General features: G+C 36.6%; 1 protein-coding gene across 1 annotated transcript in view; it reads left to right on the top strand.

Annotated features, from left to right (window-relative positions):
• Positions 1 to 19,887, top strand: part of LMTK2 (lemur tyrosine kinase 2) — a 44,385-nt gene that overhangs the window by 11,545 nt on the left and 12,953 nt on the right. The window contains exons 3-8 of the mRNA XM_052773412.1: positions 3,531 to 3,655; positions 4,455 to 4,599; positions 6,385 to 6,458; positions 7,007 to 7,125; positions 8,529 to 8,616; positions 16,594 to 16,727. Of these exons, the coding sequence (XP_052629372.1) occupies positions 3,531 to 3,655; positions 4,455 to 4,599; positions 6,385 to 6,458; positions 7,007 to 7,125; positions 8,529 to 8,616; positions 16,594 to 16,727 (685 nt within the window). The remainder of the gene's footprint in view (positions 1 to 3,530; positions 3,656 to 4,454; positions 4,600 to 6,384; positions 6,459 to 7,006; positions 7,126 to 8,528; positions 8,617 to 16,593; positions 16,728 to 19,887) is intronic.

Genomic DNA, 19,887 nt, shown 5'->3' with positions numbered 1-19,887 from the left:
ACTTATTAATGACTATGTGAGAGACTTCAAAGTTTATCCAAATAGAGATGGATTCTGTAATTCTTAGTAAGTAGCTTGTATGAGTCCTCTGAAATGCTGTTCTGTAAGTGTTGCAGAAACTTGCCCATTATAATAGGTGTTTTTCTTGTATTAAAGCATCTTATAATAACTTTGTATGTGAAATTTGCTGTGTGCTTTTTGAAGTTTAGATGACTTCTATCTTCTTAATGAACTGTTAATGGTTAGCTGCCTTTTCAGAGGTGATCTTTGCTTTCCCTTTTTTAAAAAAACTTCATGATTTCCTTCAATTAATTACTGTTAGTTCACACACTTTCTTTTCTTGGGAACTAGAAAAGGTCTATAAGGTTAGAAAGTAACATAATGAACAGCAGCAATATTTTTTTTTCTGTATTCATTCCAGGACACTTAAAGGAGATGCTTTCGTTATGGGGAAGAGTGTAACTTGCATAAAAGACTTAGATTTTAGGCTTGAATAAATGTGCAGTTTTCTTTACAGAAGGAATTCCAACCAAAACATGTTGTCTTTTTCATATAAAATAACTGAATATGTGTGCAGTGTATCTAATGTACAATAAATGCAGCTTATGATTGTTAGTGCTCGTTATGACTCATTTTGAGTTAAATAAACCAGAAAACTGGCATAAGACCACCAGGAGCTTGAATCCTCCTAGGTGGATTTGCTGTGATAACTTGTAACTTCTGGGGCGGTCAAAAGTGGGATCCTAAGTTAGAGTGAGCATAATAATGTTTATGTAAGTACATATTGTGGTCATGCTGCTGTAGTTGTGATAGTCCAAGGGCATGTGTAAGAAGTTTGTAGGCAGAGATAACAACTTGTACTAGACCAGCTAATATAATTAGAATAGATGTATTTTTGGGTGCACAAGCCCCTTGTCAGGTCTTGAAAAGCAGCAGTAAGATTGAAAGCAGTAAAGCAAATTTTGAAGAATCGCTCTAAGTTTCAGTAGAGGCTGGTCAAAGACCATCTAGAAGAAGATACATTATTTGGAGCAAGGGAGGATGCTAATGAGAAGTGGTAATGCTCATGTCCTATGGGGAACAGGAAGACAATTAATGTAAAATTAATGTTAGCTATGTGGGCATCAAAAAGGAGATATTACAGTGTACCATAAACCCAAAATAAAAGTTTGATAGCTCTTTTTTTTTTAGTGTTTTATATACTTGACAGCTGAGGTGTTCTATACGTCCCTCTTAAGGATCTGGTCTGAAGTTAGTCTTTGAATAGCAATGTTTTAAGACATGCTAGTAATGCATTCTGTGAATAATAAAACATGTTCTTGATGTCAGAGCTCATTGTGTAGTGATTTGCTTAGCTAACTTTCCCAACTGCACCCGGTACACTGTATGAAACACACTAGGCGCTTCAGGAGTCTTGATCTTCTACTGGGAGGAATATATATTGTAACTGTGATGTGTTCCCAAGTGTTTATTAGTCAGGGAAAATCTGCATCTGTTCAGTAGGTAGGCTGTGGTGAGTTGATGTCTCATTTCAGTGAAGTTGGTGGTGAAGGTGAGGAAGTTGTTTGGAAATTAAGGGGGATGGTTTTGGAAAAATGTCTTTAAAATAATAATTTTAATTAGTAATACCTGGTAACATAAATATGTTTACTTTTTTGTAGTAAAGCTACCCTTTATTATTTGGTTTCGGTTAGAAGTTCAAAGGAATCTCTTAAATTTTATCTAAAGCTATATTACCTCTGTGCGTGTGTGTGTGTTACAGTAATTTAGCTAATGACTTCACAAAATGCTTATATTTGTGGTTTAGGTAATTTTCAGTCTACTTGGTAAGGTTACTGAACATCTGAAGGAAGTAAACATAAGTCAGCTGTTACCTTCCCCTTATTTTTCCATTTGTAAGCATCAACAAGAAAAGTGTGTTATGACTTGATTTAAATGAATATAAATTGTTCTATTGAGAGCCCTTTTCAGAGGTTTTTTTTTTTCTCTTCAGAATTTTGACTAAAAGGTGGTGAGTAGCCTCACATCGTGGTTGACCTGTGTTTGAACAATACATAATATCTACAAATGGAACGTTTATGTTCTCTAATGAGTTTAGAATGCTAGAGCTATTGTAGAAACTAGAAACAGTATCACTTGATTCAAAACCTTCCTTTTTGGTTAGCTTTTATTGTTGTATAGATAATATTCTTAATTGTGCACAAAATAATGTGATCTTCTGAAAGTATGCTAACACTCTAAAGCTATATTTTGATTATGTCAATTTACTCTTTACAAGTAATTAAAATAAGTAAATATTCTCTAAATGTTCTGTGGAATATGGTGAAAAACTGTAGCTGTTTCTGAAAATCTCTTCATTACTTTTTCTAGTTTTTTTTGAAGGTTTAGGAGGTAGGTGGACAAGTTTGTATGTCCCTTAACTAGTGATCAACTTCTGATTTTCTTTATTTTTGAGGCTTCATTTATACTGTATTTTGTTGCCAGATGTTCCCATTGATACTTGGACATTCCCATAAAATCCAGTCAGTCCAAGTCACCTGACATTGTTAAACTTTAACACTGATGTAATACCTAAATATATCTTAAACAGATATGGTCCAACTACTCTTCCAGTACTTGTGGCACTACTCATTTAAAAACCAAACCAAAACAAAACCAAAACCAAACCCTCAAGACGTGTGCTGCAGTCTCCTAGGGAACTACATGTCTTTGTTCCTGACTAAAGATGAAAACAGGGATGAAAATAGGTTTAATTCCCCTGGCAAAGACTTAAGATTTTTGTAAAATGCCACTCAAAGCTTTTTATCCTGTGTGAGTAATAATAACCTGACTTAATCATAGAAAATGTGTTGTAGAATGTTTATATATAAAATTTTGGAAAATTATTTGGAAGTGTGTTTGCAAAATGGTTAGGGATTGTGTCTAAAATTCTTGAAAGGGAGACAAATCACCTAATGAATGACAAGAAATAGAAATTGGGGTGGAGCTGATGAGATCTGTTGCACTTGTGAAAGCAACTTGTATATTTGGCAGACTGTCATGAGTGCGTTTATTGAAAGAGACAGTACTGCCTTATAGTAATATATTTTAAATTTGTACACAGTTTAAGTGAGGATTTCTTCTAGCTGCCTTTTCTCTTAGGACAGGCATTTTAGCTCATGGGAAATGTCTTCAGAAAGACCAGATTTCTAATACCCATGTTTAGTTAGCTATATAAATTTGTCGACTTAAGCAGAATCCTGAGGCTTGGGACTATCACTGTTCATCGCCTACTTTGGTAAATCATGCTGGCTGTGTCCTCTTAGCTCGAGTCCAGTAAGCACAGAACTGTGCAGGCAGGTGGTAGAGCATAGATAGGTTTTTGCCAGTATGTCCTTTCTGTTCAGTTTCCTCTTATTTTTGACCATATCCACAGAGTTAAATGTTCAAATGCCATGTTTTAAATAAATGCAGATGGATAATATGTTTTGAAGGAACTTCTTAAAATGCTAAACATATTTATATAATACTACATACATATTTATTTCTAGAAGAAGGAGCTACAGCTGAAGTTTCCTCATCTTTTGTGATTCTGTCTATATGTACTCTAGTAGTACTGGTAATACTGCTTGCAAACTGTGTTTCCTGCTGTAAAGACCCTGAGATAGATTTCAAGGTAAGCATCTGAAGCTACAAATATATATATAAGTGGTATTCTTAGCTGCATTCTGATATCCAGAACACTTACTTGATTATTTGTGCTAATACTGTGCAGTTATTGACACTTCAGTGTCACTGTACATTCTCTCTTCTGAAGTAGCCAGCAACTGTATTTCTACATACTGTAAAGTCTTGCTGTAACCATTTATTTTAAGTACTTGGTCCATGCTGCAGTAAGTATCTTTAATGTCTTTTCAAAATCATTACTAGCTATCAGGATCAGTAGTAGAAGTATACCCTTGAGACAGTTTTACTGTAAATAACCTTTTTGTTGTTTTTCTGTGTATTGTTTTAATTTGTTTTTCTTAGTCTGCTGACAGGGTTTAAGACACTCTTGTCAAATAAGAATACTGAAGATGCATATCCACTGTAGCAAAACTCTGAAAACAGTTACTTTTGGAACATTGTTTATTGGTGTTCCTAAAATTGAGTTTTGCTCTCATTTCTAAATGGAGAATATTTGACCTTGGCTGTTCATGGTAATTTGTTCAAAGCCAGGGATAGCATTTAAAGTAAAAAAACAACCCCAAACACAAAAACCAAAACAAAAGCCCCCTTTTTGTTAAAAGCAATACTTAATACTTTAATCTCTTTAAATCAGTAATAAATTGAAAATAAGGAATAGAAAACTAAAATCTGTCACTGTCCTTGGAAAAAAGCTAAGCTGCCTTAACATTGCTCATTTAAACTAAAAGAAATGTCAGAGCTAATTTTAAGACAAAGATCAGCTTGTTTACTAACTTTCTTTTTTGCAGGAATTTGAAGATAACTTTGATGATGAAATAGATTTTACACCTCCAGCAGAAGATACTCCATCTGTTCAGTCTCCAGCAGAAGTGTTTACTCTTTCAGTACCCAATATTGCTTTACCAACTCCCTCCCAGTTTCCATCTCGTACAGGTAAGATACTGTTTTTTAATGAAAAAACAAAAGTAGGCAATTTCAGTGTCAAAAATGGAGTGTAGCCAATTGTTTGACTTTACTGAAACAAATTAATTGTTACAAACTTACATAAATTGAGTAAACATATTTTGCAGGGTATAGGATTACTTAAAAAATGTTAACTTATGGCAGGGTGCCATGTAAGGTAGCTTAAGAGAATGAAATTAGCTTAAATAAACCTCTCTAGAGTACTTTGTTATGCCTCTGTATACATAAAGGGTTTGAAGTACTCTAGGATGTTAGTGACTTCTGCTCTTCAGTGGTTTTTTTCATGGCTCAGTTGTCATTGGATTTTAGCCATTAGCCTTAAATGGAAGCAAGAGTTGAATCTCTTCCTTAACAGCAGTGCTCCTGTTTCAGCGGCATCACTTTCTTAATGTCACTGTAGACTTTTCATGCTGTAAATGTGGTGATGTTAAGACAGAGCATTAGATTTCTTTTCCCTATGTGAAAGGTTTTTTGGAATGTATTCTTTAAAGTACAATTTTTGTAAAAGGAAACTTAAGCATCTTAAATATTACAAGCATAGTTTAGCATAAAGTGGTTCTCATATTATGCTACTTCACATACAGTTTTTTTACATACATTGCTTGTGTTGCTTAATCATTAGATGTTCAGGGAAGCTTCTAGTAAAATTTCTGTACCTACAAATTTCAAGAAACTGTCAGTGTGCCTTTTAATACAAAAGAAATGTTACTTCTCAATGTTTTAATGACTGAGGGGAAATTATCTGTGAATAATTTTATGTCAGCTATTTTATGTTACCATAATTGTTAAAACTATACTTTCTGTCCCTAGAAGTTATTTTGCCAGAAGTAAGGCAGTGTACTTGAGTAAGGTACACTGGTAAAAATGTAGTTGTACTGATAAAACCTTCTCCGCGCTTAGGAGCGCATTGACAGTGTATTACAGAGCTATAGCTGTTCTACTAAAATAATACTGGTGGAAATGTGGTTTATGGAAATAAAAACGTGGGCTAGAATTCTCAGACAAGTAGTAATGATGGAAAGTTTTTGTGTACATCTATTTATTAGTGCTCCTAACCAATTAGGTGGCAGAGGGATCAACACTGCTGAATCTTTTTTCATAGTATAGAGTCTGCCATTGTTACTGTCCATCGTCTGCAAAGATCTGGGTCTTGTTTTCTATACTTTCCCTCTCTGGGCTCTTTACGTGAAGTATTTTTAGTCAGAAAATGTCCTCCTTCCAGATGGTAGCTATAAGTAGGACAGTTGGGCTGAAGAATAAAGCAGTCAAACCCTTTCTCTTAAAACAGTAACTCTCTCTATAACTATAAATGTTAAGATGTACAAGGAGTTAGTGTTGTCTTGGGTTTTCTTCTTTTATTTACATAGGAAACTTTTGTAAGTAGGTTATTTGCTCTACCCAACTACAGGGTATGATACACTTTTATACTGGAATTAGAACTCAGTCTTTTTGCTTTCTTATTGAGTGTGTTAAAAAATTAAGTTTATATTTCATAAGGAGATTCACTGTGTTTTTGTAGAGGGTGTATTCTAGTACAGTTTAGAAGCTGGAGTTGAGAAAAGTTTCACTTGAGTGCTGTTGTCACAATCTTACCTTCATACTTTATGTATGTCTAACTAGATTTTGTTGCTTGGTCTGAATGTATGCATGTAATTTGGAATAAATATTGCAGGAACTTGCATTATTTCCTCAACAGTTGATAACTTTGGCCAAGTGGTTTGATACGTATTACATTTGTTTCGTTATGTATGACAGATGGATCAAAGTCTCAAGTTGCACGTCAGAGTCTAAACTACATCCAGGAAATTGGAAATGGCTGGTTTGGAAAGGTGAGAAGTTATCTCTTAATTTTGTATTGCAGTTTGAGTCAATTCCTAACTGACTAGCCTACTGTATTTCCTTTAAAGTGGTACTCTTAAAAAAAAAAAAAAAAAAAAAAAAGAGTAATAGCATAAGAAAAACTGAAATCGAAGTTAGATATTTCCTTGCATACACTTTTTAGCTATAATCACAGCACTGATCAGTGCTGCTTTAATTTACATGTAGCTTCTTACTAGAGTTACTTAACTAGGTAGACAACATTTCACTTCTGTGGATTTGAATTAATACATTCCTGTTAATACTGATTTTTTTCTAGGAAAAAATCTTAAGTAAATAAGTGGTCTTCACTAGAAAATGTGTTTTCTGAAAGTTGATGAGTAGATCAGTTGTCAAGATTTATTAAGTATGGGTGTTTAATTATCAAAGCTCTGCATGTGTTAACAAAAAAGCCAGAAAATCTTTCTTAGAGCATGTTTTTAGCTCTTGTTTTTCTTTGCAAGGAAACTCCAAAGTTTTTTTCCCTCTGATTAAAGACACAATGGTTATTTTTTTTCAGGTTCTACTTGGAGAGATCTACAGAGGCAGTAGTGTAGCAAGGGTAATAGTGAAGGAGTTGAAGGCAACTGCAGGTCCCAAGGAGCAAGAACAGTTTTTAAGAAATGGAGAACCATATTAGTAAGTAATGATTCACAGCTTGGTTAACTTATTCACTTTGTACTACTGCATATGAATTACGGACATTTCTTTCATTCAGTGTTACTGTGTCTGCATGCCCTCCCTTACAACTGAAATGCTCGTCTTTGATAAGTGAAATACAGTCAATCCAAACTGAGCAAAAGTCGACTTTGCTTAGAAATAAAAATAAACCCTTTGCTTAAATGTGTTTGGTAGTTATTTTTCATGAGTGGAAAACACACTTGGTTTGGTTTATCACATTTTCTTCTATAGCTGTTTGGAACAAACTCCTGATATTGCAAACTAACCTTATGCCTAATTACTTGCCTCTGAGAACTGAGGTTTAACTCCTGTACTTGGCTTTCCTGTTAGAAGCAGGGGAACTGGCAACACTGTGTCTGTTATCAGATACGCATTAATTTCTTTAAAGTTCCCATTTTCAAAAAATTAAATGCAACGTAGTGATAAAACCTAATTTTGTTCAGGTAGCTTGCAAGGAGGCTTGTGCACAAAAAACCAAACCAGAATTTCACTAACTTCAGTTCAGTAGTACTCTAAATTGAGAAATCGTTGATCTGACTGGAAATGCCAATAAAACAGGATTGTTTGGTGTTCTCTTCCTCTTGTGTTACGCTTGGAGGATACTTGCTTCTAGGAGTTGAGTCTTTGTATTCTAGAAAGGAATTTGGCATATTAAAGGGAGTGTAATTTGTCTTCCTGTGTTTTGGGAATAGTGAGAGTTCTCTGAAGATCTAACTGCCACAAGTTATTGGCTTTTGTAGATGACTGAAAAAGAGGCCTATTGTAGTTCACCAGACATACCTCATAGTGTGGTTTACCTTTCCTGAATTGAATATGCTACAAGCGAGTGGTCGTAGAGAGCTTTCTATTCTTAATGCTTTCTAATGTCCTAGTTATATTTGCATTTAGGCTTAAATTGTTGGCAGTTGTCAGAAAAAGAATCTCATGCCTTCTGCTGCATTGACACAAGTGTTTTTGAAGCAATTTAGAAAAAGTAACTGATCTGGCTGGGAACTAACCTGGCTAAAAAAAGGTTTAGCTTTTAGCCAGATTGGTTTCATGGTGTAGTTCACAAACCAGTTGCATGCACTTATTTTTGGTATAAGGGATGGTGGGAGGATGGGTGTGACTTTCTTCTGGCAGTGCTAGCTTTTGTGGTTTTGAGATCCTCTGAGTTTCAGCTGCTCTCAGTGATATGCTGCAGCAATACAAAGGTGCAAATGGAATCTATGGCTTTGGATACTTGCACCTTCTGTTTGTGCCACCCCCCCGCGCCAATGTTATGTGTTGAAACTTCTGGTAGGGATTTCAGTGTGTCGAGTTATACTGCAAATAATGTGTACTGTGATGTTTCTGGCTTTAACTGTATTTTTTCACTCCAGCATTCTTCAGCATCCAAATGTTCTCCAGTGTATTGGGCAATGTGTGGAAGCCATTCCTTATCTCCTAGTTTTTGAGTTCTGTGACTTGGTAAGTGCACTTACACAAATGGCTGCAGTTGTTTTTCCATTGGTGTAAACTGTATGTAGCATATTTACTGCCCTTCACTCACGAAATGATTCTTTTTCTTTCTGGGAAGTTTTTCGAATAACCAGAATTTCAGAAGACAGACTTTTTTTGGTTTAGAGACAGACCACAAGTGTAACTTTTTTGTGTTTATTTTCTTTTCAATTCATTGTGTAAATTCTAGGTGCTTGTGGGATGTTCTGAAGTGGAAAATAGCTGTTCTTTCTTTGATAATGGAATTAGTAGTCTCTTTCAGTCTGCCTATGTCATGTAACAGGGAGCTTGGAGGGGAAAGGAGGTCATAGAAGGAAGCTTTTTATTGTAGTCCAGTATCGCATGCACATGCTCACATCACGTCCTGAATTCTATTTGCTGTCTGTGCAACCTTAATATGCTTTCATTACCATTTCTATGAAAACGTTAATTGAGGAAAGAATTTCTCCCTTCTGCCTCCCCCACTCTAGAGTGCCCAAATTTTACCCATGCTGTGCAGCTTTGGGCTAAAATGCAATGGTGGGCTCATGTGTAGAATCAGTAATGTGTATTGTAATAGCTAGAACTTTCAGTATCATCCTATTCTCTTCCTGATCCTTTCTGTTGCTGTATTCTTCTGCTCCTTACTTTCTTATCCTTCTTTTCTTTCCCTCCCTAAACAACTGCCTTATTGTGCTTCCTGAACACCAAAAGAAATGCTAAGAGCACAGTGAAGGGTGTTCTCACTGCTTTCTGCCCTGCTGTTAGTGCCACAAAGGACACTGAAGCTGGGAAGGATAGTCACACAAAAAAATCTTGCTCAGCCACTGCATTCCTAGGCATGTGCTGGAATTCACGTGAATGTTGTGAGAAAGGGGGTGGCATGCATGTATAGAAACTTTGAACTGTGCCCAGTATACACAGAGTCTTCAGAGACTAAAATTTGGATATGGTGATGGATCCATGGTCTGGAAAGACTTGAATTGCTTTGTTGTAGTGTAACACATTATTAAAAAACAAACAGAAGTCCAGGTGGCTATCTAAACATTGGCTCAATAGCTGCTTTTAAAGTTTGTGGTCTAGATGGCATTTAAAGCAGAGTTCCTTGGAAAATGTCAAGACAGAAATGAACTCAGAAGTGCATGTATGTTAAGAAATAAGTAAGATAGTTTGCATTGATAAAACTCAGCAAGATCCTTTTTTACCAGCTTCACTACTGCAGAATTTTCCTTTAAACTCAGGTGCGCAAATATGGTTCTAGTTGCATCAGTTGCCTCAAGCAGTTTAAATAAGAGTTAACGTGAACTTTTGAGTTTTCTTGAGAAACAAGAAAGTTAATCTGTGACCTTAAACTATATTTTTCATTACTGCTCTTTTGCTCAAATTTATTAGCTGTGGTAAATTAATGAGGCAGAAGTGCTGATAAAATAATTCTTTTCTAAAAGGAAGAAACACCTGAACTTTTAAAGCGACTGATCAAAGTGAAATATTCTGGTTTTGCTAAGAATTAAAAAGTAGGTGCATAAGGTTAGCCAGATAATGGGTTTTGTAGTTTTTCAATATGTAGAAATAGAATACTTCCTACTGATTTTTAAACCTGCTACTCAAATTGGAGGTTCTTTAAAAGGACCCTTGAAAGAGAATTGCATTTTATAGAGTCTTAACAGATATACATCCAAATCAGATTTAATTGCTGCCATGTTTTTAAATAGTTATGCCATGTAATCCAACTTTGAATTTGAAGATGGAGTAACTTTAAAGATTGCCCTACTTTAAGTATACAGGGAAAAAATAATATCCTTGTTTGATGCCTGATGATTAATGCCAGAAATTGTCGTGATCCTGCAGAGTAATCTGGAAAGGATTTATTTAAGGGGATAAAATAGATTTTCACTTTAACTGGGGGCAGTAAGCTTGAGAGCCAAAGTGTTAGTTTTATAAATTTGAATGTAGTTAGGTAATTTCTTTGGAATGGAAAATAAATGTCTGTGTTGATTTCTATTCCAAGTGAACTAAAACTCTTTTTTAGAAAATTATATATTATAGTGAGTTAAACATGACTTTCATACTGAAAGTCTGGCTCACTTAGAGTTCTTACTTGGTAGAGCTGAGTATCTCCTAGACATTATAGTATTTTATTCACTGTGCACACAAATATACAGGGGCTAGGCAGACAAAACTGTTCACGTGAATAGTTTTATGCAGAGATTGAGATGAGTGCAGTAAGTTAGCTCAGTATCGCTGTATGTCACTAACTCTTGTTGTAGTCCCAGGGCCTGGTGTGGGAGGTAGCAATATTGGAGTGAGGGGAGAGGAGAGATATGAAGGAATAAATGTGAAGTAAGCCAGACGGCACCATTTGGAATAGAAAGTATGGCTAGATAGCTTTTTTTAGTAGACAGGTTTTTAGTGGAGTGTCAGTAGGCTGATATTCTAGAAGCTGCTTTGTACCACCGTGGCTGGGATGGCAGTTACTTGGATTTTTCAGGCTTCTAGTAAGTGATCTTGAAAGCTGGTAGCTTCTTTTGTACGTTTTTTTCTGGAATTGGGTAGATCAGGGGTAGCTTCTTTTGAAAGCTGGTAGCTTCTTTTTTGTACTTTTTTTTCTGAAATTGGGTAGATCGGGGGGTATGGAGGTGCTTCCAAAACACGCAAGAGTCTGATTCTTCAATAGAAAGACCATAGGAGCAGACACAGTTGAAGTGGTTTACTAAAGGTTCTAGTGTCCGTGATGACTATATATTGTGCAGATGGGAAGGATGAGAAACATGTTGCTGTTTTGCTAGCAGTAGTATAATGCTATGGTAAGGCTCTTTACCTTGTGTTACTGGTTGTATATGTATATACAACAAAGAATAAACTTGTTTTAATCCCTTGTAATTATGTGATTAAGAACTTGATGGTAAAAAGGTGGTAAATATCTCAATTGTGTTGAATAGGAAATTTAAATGTCTTCAGATGACAAGTTCTTTTGAGGCTTTCAGCAATGTAGACCTCATTTTGCAAGTTTGGCATATTAAGTAATGAAAAATGTGGCTGTTCTGCTGACCAACACAGTCTAGAGGGTACAGTGATTGTTTTCTTCGCACACCTTCAAACTCGTAGCCTATCACAGCATGTCCCCCTTTTGCAACTTCTCTTGCTAGGTTTCGTGGCCTTTTTAGGGCCACTTGACCTTGTCTTGGCTGCTGAGGCAGCTCTGTTGGATTATCAGTTCCCAGGCTCCTTGGCACTGAAAGGCCTTGATCAGAGGCACTGGAAACTGTAGTGCAGAGATACTGGAGCTAACTGTCACGGTAGCAATGCTGAATGTCATGCAGGCTAGCTTACTTGTTTTCTTGGCCATATAAACTACTTTTCTGTTACTCGAGATTGCTTGGTTGTATATGCAGTAACTGTATTGGCTAACATTTAGCCTCTTTTATAATGTAATCCAAGTTGCTCTGTGTCCCTTGCTTAGCAGAGCTGGGCAAGAAGCAAGAGAATTCAGTTGCACATAAGTGATTTAAGCTTTTAAATCCTAATTTTCCTTTGCCTGTGTTAAAATTGTTTAAAAAATGGTAAATATAAAAAGAAATGCTCAGTAAGTCCTTATACCCCGTCCATATTAGTTTGCCTAGTATGTTGGTGCAGTCTTCTATGAATAGTTAACTGTTCACTGTTAAACATTGTAGAATGATGCCAGGTTAAAAATAGTGGTAGCTGGCTTATTAACTTTAATATATTACTCAGCTGTGCGTGGCCAGCATTTTGTCAGCACAGCAAATCCTCTAATGGATTGACATAATTTATGAGTAAAGGAAAATTATTCAAATGTGGAAGTAGCATGTATATTGTGAGGCTGATTTGCCTATCAAATTCTTACAGAAATTCTTTAAGTCTTGCAATTCCCTGAGCAGATGAGATCAGCAGGATGCCATATTTGCCTAGAATGCCCTGTAGATTGCTTTAGGGATGTTGCTGTTAGTGGAAGGTGCCTGCCTGCAGTGGTTGGTTCTTTCTTTTGTTTGGGCTTTTTCTAATTACTGCCACTTGAAAACATTATCTTCAAATCAAAAAAGTCTTTGCGATGAAAACTTCTTAACCAAAGAGTTCAGCAAATCTGTTTAATAATCGTAGTCAGTATCACTATGAGGCAAATAGTGGATATATCAGTGGTGTGTGGTTTAAAAAAAGGTGTGTGTGTGACAATTCATGACAACTTCATAAATCATGTCTGTTGGGTTCAAAGACTCTTTGTGCTCTCAGAACTGTTTAATATCTCTTAAACTTACATATGTCTAAACAACTTTCTGATAGTATAGGTGCTCTATACCATACACCAATTTCAGGCATTTTAATGGTAGTGACTGCAGGTACTTACACTGCAAAGCAATGTTGGAGGGGGGAGGCAGGAGTAGTATTTTTAGTTGTCTAAGAACTTCAAAAGGGGCAATTACGTGGTAATGTGTGGCTTTCCAACTTGGTAGAAAGTGTTCAGTAGACATAATTTGGTGAACTCTTTATACTTTTAAAACCCTATCATCAGTACCTACTGGTTTAAAAAGTCATGTCCGCTATTTGCTTGGATGTTCATATGAACCGAATATGGAATTTGCACAAACAAGGAAACTGAAGCGTACTGCATGTAAATCTGCCCCCGGCTTCTGGCTGTTACAGAGAACAAGCATATTAAGATTTACAAAGGTGGCTGAACTGATCCTGACTAGAACTGAGAAGGATGGAAGGAAAGGCGAAATTTAGTTCTTCATGGAGTCCCAGGAGAGGAGGGAAGAGGCAGAGTGGCAGAGGAAGTTGGAGAGAAAGCGGAGCCTTCCTCAAGGATGATTATTAAGCTTTTTATATTTAGGTGTCTGCACAGTGAATTTTGCAGAACCGTATTCAGATACGTGTAACCTTTGATATTTACTCTGTTAAAAAGCCTGTCCAGTAAAGGGCCATTTTGTAGCCCATAAAATAGTATGGGAGTAGTATTGATGTATTGCTACTGTCTGCTTGTAAGCAGGGAAGCATCATAGGGTAATTCAGGCTAGCAAGTTGCTCAGGAGGTCTCCACTCCAAACTCCTGTTCAAAGCAGTGTCGACCTGAGGTCAGACCAGATTTCTTGGGGCTTTGTCCAGTTGGATCCTGAAAACATCCAAGGATGGAAACTGCGCAGTCTCTCTGGGCAACCTGTGCTTCTGCTCCAGTGCCCTCATGTGGAAAACAGTTTTCCTTATACTCAGTCTGAACTTCTCGTGTTTCAGCTCATACCTGTTGTCTCATCCTACCTCTGTGCTCTGCAGTGAAGAGCCTGGCTTGGTCTTTAATAACTTCATACGTACTGAGCAGCTGCTATCAGGTGCTTCCAAAGTCTTCCTTTCTCCAGGCTGAATGAGCCCAGTTCCCTCAGCCTCTCCTCATGGTGAAATGCTCTGACCCCCTGACTGTCTTGGTTGCCCTTGGTGAACACTGAACTCATTCAAGTTTGTTGTCTGTCTTGTTTTGGGGCAGCCAATACTGGACACAGAATCTAAATGTGGTCTAAGAAGTGCTGAATAGAAAGGGATAATCTCTTCTTTGGTCTATTAGCTATGGTCCTGTTTATGCAGCCCAGGAGCCTGCTTGCAGTCTTTGCTGCCAAGGCACACAGGTGGTTGGTGTTCAGCTTGCTGTCTACCAAGATCCCCAGGTCCCTTCCTGTAGAGCTGCTGCCCAGCTGGTCAGTCCTCAGTTTGTATTGTTGCAAGGGGTTTTTCCTTCCCAGGGGCAAGACTTTGCATTTGTCCTTCTGGAGTTTCATAAGGTTCCTGTTGGACCCTTCTTCCAGCCTGTTCAGGTCACTCTGGATGGCAGTCCAGCACTTGAGTGTATTCATTGGTTCCCCCCAGTTTGGTATAAGCAATGTCCTTTTAAAGCAATACCAAAAAATCCTGGTTTATATTTTAACCTTGATTGTAGCCTTAATTAGAATAGAATGGGAAAATAGAACCAGTATGTTTCAAGGTGCTGGATTTAATAAAAGCTGTATTTCCTACAAAAAAGTGTGCTTACGTGAATTATTTAGTAAATAAGGGATGGCACACAGCACTACTATTATTAATGCATTTAAAAATTAAAAAGTAATTCCTTGGTGCGTTTCAGGTATTCTAGGAACTTAATCTACCTGGGACAAACCCTGAGTAACCAGTTGCTGTTTTAATGAATGACAACAATTTTGGAGTTTGACTTTCTTCAGGTGCTTGCTGCCACCTAGAGTCAGTTAAGCTCGGTATTTTGTACTTATTTTCGTTAGACTGTGCAATTGGGAACCTGTGTGTGTTATGGACACTTTGTTTTGTAGTTCCTTGGAACTCTGCTCTAGTAAATCTGCTCTGGCAAGGTAGAAAGATGTGGCTGTGTTTATATATAATGTTTATACATATATACATGAGCCAGTATGATATTAAAGCTGTAATTGTAAGTCAAAAGAATCTTTCAGGAAACATTTTAAAAAATGTAAATCTGTAGGATATAAATATGTAAATGTTACCAAATTAGTAGCTGAAAACAGGATAAAGAGAATGTAGTGAAGGCTTCTATGACATTAAACAGTATTAGAAGTTATGCATGCTTTCTCACAAGGTGGTAGAGCTACTTGCAGCATAAGTAGTACGTGTAAAGCAGATGAAGATAGAATAGCTGCTTGTGTGTATTGTAGAATCTATTAATGTTTTGAAAAATTAAAATGAAGTTGTTTTACATAGGAGTAGTGTCTGCTTTAAGTAGACTGTTTGTCCCATTGCTGCTTATTTTATTAAATATAACACAGGTTTGCAACTGTCCAGCCAGACACCTCAGCTATCACTGCACTATTAGATTTTAATGCACAGCGCAGACATCTACTGCTTGAACTAATAAACTGTAAATTGTCGACCTCAATTAACCATGTTAAGGAGGAATGAGTTGCTTCAGTTATAGCTCTATGATGTACATGAGCACCAGAGGAACAGGAAGTTTAGTGGTCTTCAGTCTTTTCTGGACATTGGAGTGCTTTTTAGCCAGTGCAAAGACTGCCTTCTTGTCTGGTCAATCTCAAGACTTCCCTTCAGTCTCCTTCCTGGCTCAAGATTTAGGCAGACAATGGACATGGACAGCTAGAGCCCATAATGTTATGCTGGTGAAACAAGTTGTGATGTAATATGTTGTGCAGTCTCAGTACAAAAATACCCTCTGAAGTAATTTGCTAAACTTCCAGAAAGTCCGTATTTTAAATAACAAAAATATAGAAGTGTTAGGTTAAAAGTCCAGCTGTGAAAGTAGCAAGAGTGGCATGAGAAACTTGTCCTCTTCCCTTGCTTGCATTCACTTACTATAGTCTTCCTTTTCCTGAATGTTGGACAACTTTCAGTTATTTTCCCTCTGTTTCAAAGCTGTTCTTTTTTTAGTCATTTATGCGATGCTTCTACAGGCTCATTAATTACGTGTCTGTTGCTCAGCTTTGCCTAGGTTCAGTAAAACTGCTGCCATCATCTGAATTCTTTGACTGGAGTGGGGTGTATTACCATGCTTTTTATATCTAAAGCTCTGGTGAGCTGGCAGTGTCTGAAACCCTTTTCTCTGGTCTTTCCCTTCCATCCCCTTGCAAATTTCAGACAGTCAGCTTTGCTGATTTGGAGCACTTGAAAATTCATCTCATTTAAAAACAGAAGCTCATCAAACTCTGTTTTTTAATGGAAAGTATTATTGTACAACAGTTAGGTTTTACATGGCAGTCTGATCTAGGATCTTAATTACTAAATGATTTGATTAAAAACCCTTAAAAGGACAATACCATACACCTTAGATGACTTCTGTAAGAATCCTTATGGAAAGTGGAAACTTGAGGAGTTTTTTTTGTTAAGCACAAATTTGGTTAATAAGTAATGTGGTTAGTTGGTTCTTCATTAAATATTTTTCAGATTCAAACAACATACAAGGCTGATAAGTATTTTCAACTTCTTTTCCAGGGTGACCTAAAAACTTATATCTGCAATGAGCAGGAACACATTAAAGGAGATTCACAAATAATGCTGCTACAGAGAATGGCGTGCGAGATTGCTGCTGGACTTGCTGTAATGCATAAACATAATTTTGTGCATAGGTATGCTTTCCAGATGAATTGCTTTTAGTTACGATGCACTCTAAAATTCATGTAGATATTTTAATTAAAATCTGTGTGCATTGAAGATTGTGTTTTAACAAACTTCAGTCTAACTTACATATCCTAAGTCATGAACATGTGGTGTTTATGAAGATGCTAATCCAACAGCAGTGGTGTGGTGTTACAGCTCCCACCTGGCTGAAGGCTGATCACCTACTTTTTAGGTTTGCAGCCTATAGAACAGAACCTACTGCTAAGCCAATCCAGAAGATGCACTTGTTTGATTAATTCTTGGCCAAGTTAAATTTGTTTTGTGTATTATGGGGGGAGGGATGTTAGAATTTTGTTAGAATGAATCTTACCTGCTGTGTATTTTTAATAGATTATAGCAATTTAGAACTTCTGTTTGGTAATCTGTTACCTTTGTTACTAAAAAGGGGGGAGGAAAAAAAAAAGGAAAAAATCTGACTGAAGCAAGTGTTCTCTCACTGAATTATTGTTTATGTAACCTTTTAATCTTCAGTAATGGAGGTAGTCAGATTTAGAAGAAATCATAATGGGAGAACAATTTTGTTTTAATCAGGGTGGAAAAATACTAGATTTCTTTATTTTTAATTAAAGTTAATGCAGGTGATACTGAAAGAATGGCAGTAGTTATAAAAGGCTGGAGGAAAAAGTGTATTCATGAAACTAATTGCTCAGAAATATGCCAAAATTAATTTTTTTGGCTTTAAATGAAAAGGTGTTAAGGAACTGGAAGACATCATTTAGACTTGTAATGACTAAAATATTAAAGAGTACTTGCACCCCAAACATGGCTTACCCGATAAAACCTTGGGTATCACAAGATAATTTATTTTGGTTTTATGTTGGGTCAGTCTGTTCTTTGCTGAAGAAACAGCACTTGCATCATCCCTTTCAGCAAGTTAGGAACTTGTGCTAGAGCTTATCAATGCACATCTCGCTACTTAAAGAAAGCAGAGACCTTGTGTTCAGGGAGAAGCTGAACTATCAAACTGAAGTCTTAAAAGGTGCAGGTGTAAAACAACAGCAAAACCCTGAGAAAACCCCGAAGTCTGGACATCAGCTGGAGGCTGACGGGCAGAGCTATTCTTTTTAACTTGTTTAACCGTTTCAAATGACTTGAAGGTAGTACCAATTGTACCTGTCAAACTGAGTGATCACTGTTTCTTGTATTGCAGCAGCATAGCTCTGTAGGTATTTTACAGTACATTTTCAGTGAAATGCAGTTAAACTGGATAAATAGTTATTCTGTGGATCTGCAAGATTCTCATTGTAAATGTTTACTTCTAGCAACAGTATCCTGATGCTGTCAGAGTAAGTGGTAAAGCTCCAGCATCAGTGATTTTGTTGTTAGTGGTAAATTCAAGCAGCCAAAATTTTATTTTTTCTTCCAGGATATTTACTTAAATAATATAAAACAAGTTGAAAAGCTTTGGGGCATACTTGAGGGTTACAAATGTGTTTCTGACCTGTGTAGTTCAATGACTCTGGAATGGAAAACATTTTCTTCTTTCTTTGAAGTAGGGAAACTGTGTGGCTTTCAGACCGTTTGTACTTCAGAGACTTTTTTTTTTTTTTTTAAGCCACACAGAAGCAAACCAGTGCACGTAATTGCCTGGTACCCTTCTGTGAAACTGAGAAGTGAAATATTTGAGCAGTTAGTCTGCAGAGCTCTTTGCTGTCACAGCTACAGTTCCATAGTAAGCGTGCAGCTTCATTAAACTTGTGTAAATTTCTGAGTTTGAACAATGGGTTTGCTAAAACAGCTTCTTGGTGTTATTACAGCAGCACTGCTGGCTCTAAGTACTTGTGGTCTGGTTTATGGTGGAAACTGGAAACAACTTCTGCATGTATTCAAAAGCTTTTTGATTTGTATATTAGAGGACTTTTATGAAATACATTACTTGTTCTGATGGTCTTTTTCAAAGACTATCTGTAGTTCTAGTTTGTGTAATGTATGGTTTTGTTATTTAGAGGAACTTAACTGTAGGTGTAAGATATTACTATTTAGTGTCATATCGTAAATTAAGTATTTAAACCCGGTATGAATTGTTGATAGATTTTGCTTATGACAATTAAAATGCAAGACACGCAATGATAGGTGTTAGGTAAAGAGGGACCGACATTACTCTAGAATGCGAACAGCCTAAGTAATCTACATCATAGGATTAGTAGTAGAATGAAGTAATTGCATATAAATTCTGAGTGTAGTTTGAATGCTTAAGAGTATACCTCACTACTCTAGAGAATTGACTACATTTTGAACTTTTTTATAAAGGACAGCATAATAGTCTAGTTTTTTTTATAATATCTTTAAATGTGATTGCCTTGTCACTATGTTTACTTTTGTTTGGATTCCAGAACACAGATTCTGCTCGATTGTGTGGCTTTAAATTGGTTCTCTTTTGAAGATGTGGGAGGGCCTAAGGGCAATCATATCCTTGTGGCCACAAAACAAATCTTGTCCAATAAATCTACTGTAAGGAGAGACCCTGTCATTGTTTGTTTTTTCTGAAAGCAATGAGTGTTTATATAGAACTATGGTGTCCGCAGTATTCTGGTGAGATATGGGATCAGTTGTTGGCTTGTACAGGTTCTAAAACTTAATGAAAATGTAAGCAACAAGAGAACTATCTTAACATTTAGTTTGGATCAAAATTGTACTTTTGAAATTAATCTCCCCAGTTACTGTGCCTGGGTTTGCATTATGAGTTGGTCTTTTGGAGCGCATGGACTGGTTTAATTTTATCCAAAGAGAATCAGAAAAGTAGCTCCAGGAGCACACCTTCCTAGCACCTAGCTTGCTTCAGCTTTTAGTAGGATTTAGGTCTATGGGATCGGGCTGCAGCTCATGCGAATAAAATCATTGGAAGTGTATATAGTGTGGATGTTGAATCCTTAGCACTATTGTTTTGTATTACTGATCTGCTCCTATTATGGCCTGCTACTTGCTGCCGTAACCTATAACTGTGTGTAACTCCTTGATTTTTTTATATTTTTTTTTCTAGAATTTTGTTGGCTTTTTACTTGATAATTTAAACTGTGGCCTGACTGTTCTAAGAAGTGTCACTTCTGTTAACCCACTTGTCTTAATTTTCATTGAAGACTTCTTGGTTTGGTCTCATTATTTATTTGT

This window comes from Harpia harpyja, chromosome 21, assembly GCF_026419915.1.
Source record: "Harpia harpyja isolate bHarHar1 chromosome 21, bHarHar1 primary haplotype, whole genome shotgun sequence".
Lineage (NCBI taxonomy): Eukaryota > Metazoa > Chordata > Aves > Accipitriformes > Accipitridae > Harpia > Harpia harpyja.
This window is presented reverse-complemented; position numbering and strand designations above follow the sequence as displayed.